Here is an 11,817-nt window from a genome sequence, read left to right as displayed (position 1 = left end):
AAACACAAGAATATTCAGTCCAAATCGCACGTCAAGAAAGTAAAATCAACAACACCCAAGTGTAGGGAATAAAAGGATACGGATGGCTCTCAAGAGCCCTTTTCCTCTTTTGCCATGCTTGATCTCATCTCATTGACTCTCCGTCAATGTATACCAGGTAATCATGACCGTAGACTCCTCTTTACTCCAATTATCCGTCCACCTCACTTTCCCCTTACCGGGCCCGAACACCAAACAGTACAGAATTGGTATTACTCGAGTATACCGGAATCAAGGGTCTCATACCCAAAGATTCCCAAATACAGTCCCCATGGCTTGTCAAATGTCCCCGACCAAGTCCTTACTGGCTCGAGTCCATTGACTTCCAATGAGGTAGAGCTCAGAGTGAACACTAAAGTTGGTATCCAAGCGATACCAAATCCAGTACAGTCAATAATATTCAAGTAATATCATAAACAGTCAAGTAAGCTTAGTATAATAACCAGTCAAAGAGGCTAGAGAGTACGAGAGTGGTAAAGTACACCCTCGCCTCACCTAGCTCAAACAATCATCACAACTAGTCCAAACCACAGAATTCAAGTACAAGAAAGCCACGGAATAACAAACATGTGAGTAGTACACTCACCAAGTTCAACAAAGAAATTTCACAAGTTTTCGCCCGACGTGAGCCTCGGATCACCGGCACGCCCTATAACAATCAAGAAAGTACAATGAAAACGCAAACACAAGTCGAATACCTTTTTCTAGGAACTATTAAGGCAAGACCCAAATATAGCTTGGAAATGAAAAATACATAACATTTAGGGTTAAAAGTAGAAATAAACCCTAAGATTATTCACTTCTATCAAATCTCAACCCAACACATAAGAATCTAATACCCTAGCCACTCGGACAGCATTTCCCCTAAAATTTCAGCTTTTCCAACCTGCCAGACAACCAATAAAACTATCCAACACAACCACAAGCACCCAAACAAGTCATAAGCCATTCAATATACTTCATTAGGGTCACAATACCCTTCAATTATAGCCAATTAGAAGGTCAACAATCAACAATAGAAAACCCCCAATTTGAAACCCTAAATCTGAAATTTTCCGCACAAACGGAAATTGTCCGCAATTAACCACAATTAACGCACAAGAGAGCTATAAAATGCCATCTAGAACCATCAATTCCAGCTCAATCATCTCAATCATAGGAAAACAGAAAAAAAATCCAGAAAAATCAGAAAATTAGGAAACTTCACTCCAATCCACCAAATCTTCCGAAAAATCACGTATAGAGCTACTATAAGGCACCACTTGGCCAAAATTAGAAACAAAAGATGAGTTTCAAGCAAGATACCTTAGATCTTCAAGAAAGGTTGAAGCTTAGAGGGTTTCCTTCCAAAATAACACCACCAAGGTCTTCAAACACTCCTAGCAAGATGATTCTACGGACTAATTCAAGAAACAATCGGTTGATTTTCAAGATTGAGCAAGGATTTGGAGAGAGAAGGTTAAGGAATTTTCCCTTTTCTTGCTAGAGGAATTTCGGCCAAGAAGGAATGAAGAATGAAGATGATTTGGTCCAATTTTTGACTTTTATGTAATGACAAGAAAGTTAGGCAAAGTTAGGTAGCTTGGTCCAATAACACTTTGACACTTGTCACTTTGTTTTGTTTAGAGTTATCCTCTTGTCCCTCATGGCTAATCCATCTAGGCAACCTCCAATTATCTCCTAATACCTAGTAACAACATCCCTTTACGCAAAACTTTAACCTAATGGGCCGAATTTCTCTCACTTAATGCACTAGCGGGTCCCACGCCCAAATTACGTACCAAATTTCTCACCAACTACCCTATACTAGAAAAATGATTTAAGAACTATATTTACTGATAAAATGTTGATAAAATTAATATAATAAAGAAATTAAAAGAAAACGGGTGCACAGGAATAAAATAATAAATAAATAAATAAATAAATTTTTTTTTTCTGGGTTCTCACAAGGAGCCTTCGCTAAACCAGTTCAAAAGGGCGAATGAAATGCTGTACTAGAAGCTTCCAAACTATGAAATTGGGATAGCAGATGCTTTAGATGTCAAGAGTTTAGGCACATAGCTTCTCAATGCTTGAATCAACGAAACATGATCATGTTCCAAATGAAGATGTCGTGACTGATGATGAGGCCGAATATGATGAGATGCCGTCTCGTAATGAAGAGAATGATGATGAGGATGAGGAAATAGAAAAGCACCCTATACAAGATATGGTAGGACTAGTGGTGAGACGAGCACTAGCTACTCAAGCTAGTAGAGACGAGCTACAACGTGAGAACATCTTCTATACTAGTTGCCACATCGAAGATAAGGTCTGTAGCTTGGTGATTGATTGTGGAAGCTGTACTAATGTAGCAAGCACATTAATGGTGGAGAAATTGAGCTTGTCTACAAGTAATCACCCTCAATTTTAAAAATTGCAATGGCTCAACAACAGCGGAGAGGTACACATCTTAAACAAGTACTTGTTTCCTTCCACATTGGTCGTTATGAAGATAAAATTATGTGTGATGTTGTGCCTATACAAACTATCATATCATCCTAGGGCATCCATGGCAATTTGACAGAAGAGTTTATTTTGATGGTTTGACTAACAAATACTCTTTTGTCCGTTGTAATAGAAAAATAACACTTGTACCACTTACACCACAACAAGTGTATGAAGATTAAGCTTACAAAAAGAGTATGATCTTGAGAGTGAAAAGAGGAAAAAGGCCAAGAAAATTAAAGAGGAAAAAAGCAACGTAGATTTAGCCATTTTAGTGATAAAGGAGAGAAAACAAAGGATGGTAGCGAAGGCCAAAGATGTGAAAAGAGCTATGTTAACTAATCAACCTCTTTTGTTATTTTGGTATAAACAGGTTTTAGTAACTACTAACGAACTTTATGTTTCTTTTCCTAGTAGTGTTGCTAACCTATTGCAGGAGTACCAAGACATATTCCCTGAGGAGATACCAAGTGGCTCACCCCATTTGCGGGGAATTGAGCACCAAATTGACCTCATTCCTGGTGCTTCATTACCAAACAAGCCACCCTATAAGACCAATCCCAAGGAGACTAAGGAGTTGCAACATCAAGTTGAAGAGTTTTTGGATAAGGGATGGGTGAAAGAGAGTTTAAGCTCGCGCATTGTACTTGTCTTGCTTGTGCCTAGAAGGATGGAAGCTAGAGAATATGCACTGATTGTAAGGCTATTAATGCCATAACGGTAAAGTATCACTATCCTATACCTAGGCTCAAGGTGCTATGATATTCATTAAAAAATGGCAAAGTGGATACCATCAAATAAGAATGAAAGAGGGAGATGATTGGAAGACTGCATTCAAAACTAAACATGGGTTGTATAAATGGTTGGTTATGCCTTTCGGTTTAACTAATGCACTTAGTATAGTCATGCGTTTAATGAATCATGTCTTGCATCCATTTCTTGGTAAATTTGTGGTTGTCTACTTTGATGATATTTTGATATATAGTAAGAGTTTAGATGAATACGTTGAGCATTTGCGAGCTGTCCTTGAAGTGCTTCGAAAGGAACGGCTCGATGCCAACTTTAAGAAGTGCACATGTTGTACTAGCCAACTTTTCCTAGGATATGTTGTGAATGAGCAGGGAATTCAAGTTAATCAAGACAAGGTGAAAGGTATTATTGACTATGTGAGAACCCGAAAATTTTCTTATTTTCTAGGCTTTATTTAATTTAATTGCATGCCTTTTCTATATTTTCTTTATTAGAAAAATTTTCTAGATAATTTTTAAGAGTGAATATAGTTTTTAAATCATTTTTCTAGTACAAGTTAGTTCATGAGAAATTAGGAGTATATACCGGGCGTGGGACCCGCTAGTGCGATAAGTGTGATAAATTCAGCCAATTGGGTTAAGTTTTGTATACAGGGATTAATTTACTAGGTGTTAAGAGGTAATTAGAGGTTACCTAGATGGATTAACATTGGAGAGACAAAAGGATAGCTTTGAACTAAAAAGGTGACAAGTGTCACTTTGTGATTAAATGTTGGACTTTCACCATCTTACACTAACTTTACTAATTAACAAAAATTGACCCAAAATCATCTTCATTCTTCATCACCTTGGCCGAGCTTCACAAGGAGAAAAAGAAAGGAAAGCTTTCAACTTGTTTCTTCATTTCTTGCTTCCATCTAGAGATTTAACCGTTTAAACTTCAAATTTCTCCATAAAAACCCTTAGCTAGGTACTATTGAAGTAGTTGGTGGAGTGGTTTGGAAGGAAGAGGTGCTAAGTTGCTTCTTTTCTTGAGGTTGCAAGGTGAGTGGCTAAGGAATTCTTTCTTTGGTCTTGATAATGGTAAATTAGTGACTTGTGATAGTTAAAGAAGTGATTTTGTGGAAGATTTCATGACTTTTGGTAGAGATTGATGGATTTTTATTTTTATTCATGATTTTTCTGTTTTTATATGTTTAGAGTTGGTTGGCCATGGATGATGGCTTGGTATGGTCTAAAATGGTACTTTGTTGTGTTAATTGTAGTTATTTGCGGAAAATTTCCGCTTTGTACGGAAAATTTCAGATTTAGGGTTTGGAATTGGGGCTTTTCTAGGGTTATTGTGGGATTCTTGAATTGGGTTTGTTTGAAGGGTATTGTAACCCTAATAAGGGGTATTGAATGGCCCATGACTTGCAATTGTAATTGTGGTTGTGTTGGGGTAATATAAGTGATTGATTGTAGGTTGGAAATCTGAAATTTTAAGGGGAAATGCTGTCCAAATTTTAGGTCCCTATGAATTCTTGGATTTGGGTTGCGTAGAGTGTTAATTAGTGACTTTGAATGTCTAAACCCTTAGCCCCAAGTATTCCTTATATTACTTTCAAGTGTTATTGGCCTTACATTAGTGATATGTGGTTGGGTTTATGACTCGTATTCGAGTCTCATTGTGTTTCCTTGAATGATTTAGGTCGTGCCGGTGACCCAAGGCGCTCGTTGGACGAAAATTTGTGAAATCTTCCTTTGCTTGATTGGTGAGTGTACTACTCACATGATTGTTACTTTATGGTTTTATTATACTTGAAATCTATGATTTGAATGTTTGTGTGTACTGTTGAGACTGATTGAGTCGAGGGTGTACTTTATCTCTCTCGCACTTTATGGCTTATGTGACTGTTTACTGTATCGATTGAATGTTTCTTGAATATACTTGAACTGGTGTCGTTTGGACGTGTATCCAACGACTCTTATTGTTGACTCTGAGCTCAACCCCATCGGCGGTCGATTGACTCGAGCCAGCAAGGGCTTGGTCGGGGAGATTGACAAGCCATGGGGACTGTTTCTATGGAATCATTGGGTATGAGACTCTTGATTCCGGTATACTCGAGTATTACCATTTTGAACTGGTTGGAGTTTGGGCCCGATAGGGGTATGTGAGGTGGAAGGAAATTGGGGAAAATGGAGTCTACGGTATTGGTTCCTCCTTAAGCTTTGACGGAGGGTCAACGGGGCAAGATCAAGTACGGCAAGCGAGGAAAAGGGCTCTTGAGAACTGACCGTATCCTTTTACATATCTTTATTGAAATGGGGTGCTCGTTGACTCACTTATTGAATGTATTTGGATTGAGTACCTTTGTGCTTATATGAACTTTGTTACTTGAGTGATGGTACCTCATTGGGCGAGAGCTCACTCCATTGCCTTTGTTTTCCTTACAGGGCTATGAATACCTTTTGGGGAACTGTGATTTTGAAGTCGAGTTGAGCTAGTTTAATATTCTTTTGTCTAGCTCCTCGATGGTTGAAAAACCTTAAGTGTATTTTGACTTAATCTTTCCTTCTGGGTTGTAAATTTGAAACCATATGTGTATAAACGTGGTTGGCAATGTTCATGTGTTATTTTGGTTTGTAAATGTCAAATTCCAAGGTTTATATGATTTGATGGTGATTGATTGGGTTTCGGGCACTGTTCCTATGCGGCTCCGTTTTCCATTTTTCGTTTCGCGAATTTTGAATCGTTTGAGCGCGCTTTACCTTTCGGAACATTTTAGATTGTTTATAACCATCATAGTAGTCCTGGCGAGAGCTGGGCAGATAGTCTGCTAACCCCTTTGGTACGCCTTAGGGGAAGGTGGGGCTGTCACAGACTGGCTGATTCCCTCTAATGTTAGTGAGGTGCAAACTTTCCATGGTTTGGCTAGTTTCTACGACACATTGTCAAGGACTTTAACACTATTGCAGCACCACTTGCATACATTAGAAAGAAGAAAGAAAAGTTCCATTGAGACCCTGATCAAGATAAGGCATTCCAATTACTTAAACACAACATCACACATGCACCATTACTTAGTTTACCGTATTTTGACAAGTCATTTGAAATTGAGTTTGATGCTTCTGGTATAAGTATTGGAACAGTATTGATCCAAGAAGGTCAACTATTGGTTTACTTTAGTAAGAACTCTATGCCTTAGTACATGCATTGCAAACTTGGCAACACTCCTTAGGCCAAAGCAGTTTATTTTGCACACTGATCATGAGTCGCTTAAATACATTAAGTCTCAAAACAAATTGAGCAAGCGACATGCAAGATGGATCGCATTTGTTGAGAGTTTTCCAATGGTGACCAAGTACAAACCTGGTAAGACAAACGTGGTTGCTGATGCTCTTTCAAGAAGGTATACTCTTATCACTACACTTGATGCCAAATTGTTAGGGTTTGAACTAGTTAAAGAATTGTATACGAATGACCCTGATTTTGATGAAATTATACCTCTTGGAAGCATGAAAACCATGAACATTATTATGTGAGTGATGGGTTTCTTTTCTTTAAAGGTAAGTTATGTATTTCGTCTTGTTCCATACACGATTTATTAGTTCGTGAATCTCATGGAGGGGATCTAATGGGTTATTTTGGAGTGACCATGACTTTATCTATCTTACAAGAACATTTCTTCTGGCCAAAAATGAGGCGTGATATTGAACGTCTAGTTGAAAGATGTGTAACTTGCCATCATGCCAAGTCTAAGGTAAATCACTATGGACTTTATACTCCATTGCCTATTCCTAGTCATCTTGGGTAGACTTGTCTACGGATTTTGTTCTTGGATTGCCCAGAACTAGGAAGGGACATGACTCTATTTATGTTGTAGTTGATTGGTTTTTGTAAGATGGCACATTTCATACCTTGTCATAAAATCGATGATGCCAAACATGTTGCTGATTTGTTCTTTCATCAAATAGTTCATTTGCATGGCAAGCCATGTACAATAGTATCTGATAGGGATGTTAAGTTCCTTAGCTACTTTTGGAAGACATTGTAGAGTAGGTTAGGTACTAAACTTTTGTTTTCTACTTCTAGTCATCCACAAACTGATGGTCAAACTAAAGTAGTTAATAGAACCTTGTCTACTTTGTTGCGAGCAATCATTGGAAAGAATCTTAAAACTTGGGAAGATTACTTGCCATATGTAGAATTTGTATACACAACACTATGCAATATTCACCATTTGAGATTGTATATGGTTTAAACCCCTTAACCCATTGGATTTATCCCCTTTACCTGTGTCTGAGAGAACTAGTTTTGATGGTAAGAAAAAGGCTGAGATGGTTCAACAATTGCATGAGAAAGCTCGACAATTGCACTATACAATATTCACTGTTTGAGATTGTGTATGGTTTTAACCCCTTTACCCCATTGCATTTATCCGTTTTACTTGTATCTGAGAGAACTAGTCTTGATGGTAAGAAAAAAACTGAGATGGTTTGACAATTGCATGAGAAAGCTCAACTTAACACTGAAAGGAGGACCGTGCAGATTGTTCAAAATGCTAACAAAGGATGTCATAAAATTGTTTTTGAACCTGGTAATTGGGTTTGGATTCACATGCGCAATGAGCGTTTTCCAGTTCAACGATGCAATAAGCTAATCCCACGAGGAGATGGTCCATTTCAATTCATTGAGCACATCACTGATAATGCCTACAAGCTGGATCTCCCTAATGAGTATAGTGTTGATGCTACTTTTAACGTTTCTGACTTTAGTCCAAATCTTGCAGACGATGAGCTTGATTTGGGGACAAATCGCCTTCAAGAGAGGGGGAGTGATGAAGGAACCAAGGCTGGTCATGATCCAAAGGATAGTGTCATAGAGGTTTCACGTGGTTCAATGACTAGGGCTCATGCGAAGAAACGCAAAGAGTCATTACAAGTGTTGGTGCCCGCGGTGCATGGTCAAGTTGCTGAAGCAAGTGTGATTGAAGGTCTCAAAGATGATGAACAAACACTCTACACTTTGCTTGAGATTCATGACAATGAAGGAAGCTCCAAATGAGGACATCTCGATTTAATGGTTTCCAAACCCTAACTGGCCGAATGCACTTCAAGTTTTTGGTTGATTGAGTAGTCATTGGTTAGTAGTGTTTTGTTAGGTGCTGGTAGTTAATTTTCATTATTAGTTGGTGTGATAATGTATGGCCAGAATTAATTAATTAATAAGGCCATTTTTTAGTTTCCAAAATAGTTAGTTTTAGTTAGTTGGACCGCTAGGTCTTGTTGAGCTTTTTTTAGTGCCGACTTGGGTTTCCCCACAGAAGTTGGTTCATGGTTTCCTAATCCGTTAGGGCCTTGAGTCATGTAAAAGGCTATAAATATGCCTTAAGTTTAATGCTTTTGATAGTCAAGAATCAATAAACAAATTTAACTACTAACACCTAACAAAACACTACTAACCAACGACTACTTAGTCAACCAAAACTTAAAGTGCATTCGGCTACCTAGGGTTTGGAAAACCTTAAACACGAGATGTCCTCATTTGGAGCTTCCTTCATTTCCATGAATCTCAAGCAAAGTGTAGAGTGTTTTTCATCATCTTTGACGTCTTCAATCACACTTGCTTGAGCAACTTGATCATGGACCATGTGCACCAACACTTGTAATGACTCTTTGAGTTTCTTCGTGCAAGCCCTAGCCATTAGACCATGTGAAACCTCTATGACACCATCCTTTTGATCATGACCAGCCTTGGTTGGATCACGACCGGCCTTGGTTCCTTCATCACACTGGCTGCTAGATGATAAGCTTGTTCCTGCTTGTTTCTAGTTTTCCAGAATTACGAATGCTATGTTCAACTTTTATTGCACGGATGCTGCTTTTTGGGATAAGGTGTGTTGATTTATATTTGTTCCCTTTCTGGCTGTTTTGGGAGCTTGGTGTATTGTTACTGCCTTAATTTTTTTCCTTTCGGCTTTTGATTTGTTTTTCGTAGTATGTTGCTAAATCTGATGGCAATCTAAGACAATGAATGTTGGTTATAATTTTCTTTTTTTTTTTAATGATCAAGTGGCTGCTGGATGTTGAGTTGTTCCTACTTGTTTCTTGTTTTCTAGAATTTTGAATGCTATGTTCAACAATTATTGCATGGATGCTGCTATTTAGCAAAGAATTAAAGACTTTTAGTATTCATTGAAAATAAAACGTTGCTGGATTAAGTCCTTTCCCTGCCAACTGATCAATGCATTATTGAAAAACTTAAAGACGGTCAAGAAGAATTCGAAAATATTGTTGTATGACAGTCTTACTAAACATGATTTTACATAGTTTGATTGCATGTTTTGTGTAAGGCAGTATTGTAAAGAGAGGAAGTAGACTGTGGAGAGTAGAGAGGAGAACAATCAAGAAATGATGCTCAGGAGGCCAAGACACTACTGAAATCGCTTTTCATGTTTGAACCCTCTGTGTACTTGACTAATTGTGTTTGAAATTTGGATTGAAGTATTGTTGGATCATTATTTGATCATTCATTTTTGATTTCATGCTTGTATTATTGGACGGTTAACAACTTAGTTATTACTTTTAAATTCATTGTTGGACTAAGGAATTGTTAAATTAATTAGGTTGCAACCTGCAAGGCATTGTATGCTACTATTATCGTCTAAATTTGATTGAAATAGGTTACAAAAGGCTAGCTTTGTACTAGTATTTCTGCCAAAAACTCGAGCTCAGACTTGAGCTTTTGCTATTGAGCTTTGGCGATTCGAACTCAAACATGGGTATTTCTTATTCAAGTCGAGTTGATCATCATTTTCCTTGGCTTATCGAGTTCGAGTTTAAACTCAAGCTCATCTGCAGATTGGTCAAGCCTTGCTCGATAAGTTTAATATTTGACTCGACATAAGTCATACATAGCCCTAGGCTCTCCATTTTCGGGCTATCCTTGGCAACTCGGGCTTAGTAGGTTTTCATGGCGGCTCTCCAGCATGGGGAGGCGCCGCCTCTTTTTCGGCCTACGAAGACGTTCGCCTCCATTCTTTCTCAACCTCCTTCTTCTTCGTCCTCTGGCATTGGCCATCTCAGTACATACAAGGGTGAGCCATCGTTGGTGATATCCCGTCAAGATATGATACATATAGCAGCACCTTACTCTAACGCACTGGTTGGCAGATTTTGTGAGAACCCGTATTTTCCCTAATAATTTTCCTAGGGTTTTTCCCTTTAATTGCATGTTTTCTGCATTTTCTGGCTTAGGAAAAATTTCTTGGTGCATTTTATGGGTAATTATAGTTTTTAGATGTTTTTTCTAGCATTGGGTAGTTTTTGAAAAATTACGGATAGATTATGGACGTGGGCCCCACTAGTGTGAAAAGTTCGGAAAAATTCGGCCAATAAGATTAAGTTCCGGATACTGAGTGAAATTTATCGGGTGTTAAGAGATAAGAAGAGGAGGTGATTTGATTGATGTGAGAGAGACTTAAAGGATAGAAATGCATTTAACAGAGTGCCAAGTGGCACTTTCTCATTGGTTGGACTTTTTGACTTTTTACCCTTAAGTTAAATATCTCAAAAATTGACTAAAAATCACCATTTTTCACTCCTTGGTGGCCGACTCTCTTAAGCTCAAGAAGGAAGAAGATTTCTCCAATTTTCAAGCTTCCATTTAGCTCAATCTTCCAAACCAATTGCATCAACTAGTTTCTACTCCATAAAAGTCTTCCATTTGGTGCTAGTGAGTGTTTTCGTGAAGTTTTTTGGAGAAGCTAAGGTGTTCTACAACTCCCTCTCTCTTTTTTACTAGGTAAGTGGTGATTACACTTCCTCCTAGACTTAATGATGTTTAATTTGTGCCTGGTGGTGGCTAAAGTGTTGAAATTTGTGATTGATTTCTTGGTTTGAGATGAATTGGTGAAGTTTTTATTTTTTTGAGGAATTTTCTGGTTTAATGTGATCATGGTGTTGTGGTTATTTATGATGGTTGGTAATGAGGGGTTATGACTCTAGTAGGTGTGAATGATTGATAATTGCAACCAATTTTGGGTTTGGATTGAAATGTGAAAAGTTAGGGTTTCATAACCCCCTTTTCTGTCCGGTTTTGGGATCATATGGTTAGAGGCCGAATTGGCATTTTCTTAAAACATGAAAGTTGTAGATATTGATGTTTTTGAGGTGCCTGTAAAATTTCAGGGCAATTGGAGTAGTGTAGAATGAGATATGTCGATTTTACTGTTGCTATTCTGGGTTGATCAGAATGTGCGAACTGCGCTTGTAATCGTCTGTTTTGACTGGAATTGTTTTGGATTTGGATGTTGGTGTCTTCTGATGAAATGTAGCTTGATGTCTTAGCTACCGCATGCCTTTGGAATTTCTGCATTTGGACCTGTATAGACTGAGTTGTACTGATTACAGCATAGTGTGATTTGCAAACCTGCAATTACGATTCTGGTTTGGTATTCTGCATATTTGACCTAGTTGTGCTAGGATTTGGACTGAGTGGCTGTCGCGCCCCATTTTTTGATAAAATAAATAAATGGTTTAAAAATGTATTTTTTGATTC

The 11,817-nt window shown here is 38.1% G+C and overlaps 1 protein-coding gene across 1 annotated transcript in view; it reads right to left on the bottom strand.

The window, feature by feature from the left end:
- Window positions 1-8,764: 8,764 nt before the first annotated feature.
- Window positions 8,765-11,817, bottom strand: part of LOC140014595 (uncharacterized) — a 33,376-nt gene continuing 30,323 nt past the window's right edge. Inside the window, exon 2 of the mRNA XM_072065661.1 lies at window positions 8,765-9,085. Within this exon, the coding sequence (XP_071921762.1) occupies window positions 8,765-9,085 (321 nt within the window). The remainder of the gene's footprint in view (window positions 9,086-11,817) is intronic.

Source organism: Coffea arabica, chromosome 9e (assembly GCF_036785885.1).
Source record: "Coffea arabica cultivar ET-39 chromosome 9e, Coffea Arabica ET-39 HiFi, whole genome shotgun sequence".
NCBI classification, from domain to species: Eukaryota; Viridiplantae; Streptophyta; class Magnoliopsida; order Gentianales; family Rubiaceae; genus Coffea; species Coffea arabica.
Note: the sequence above shows the minus strand (reverse complement) of the source record. Positions and strands in the feature narration are given on the sequence as shown.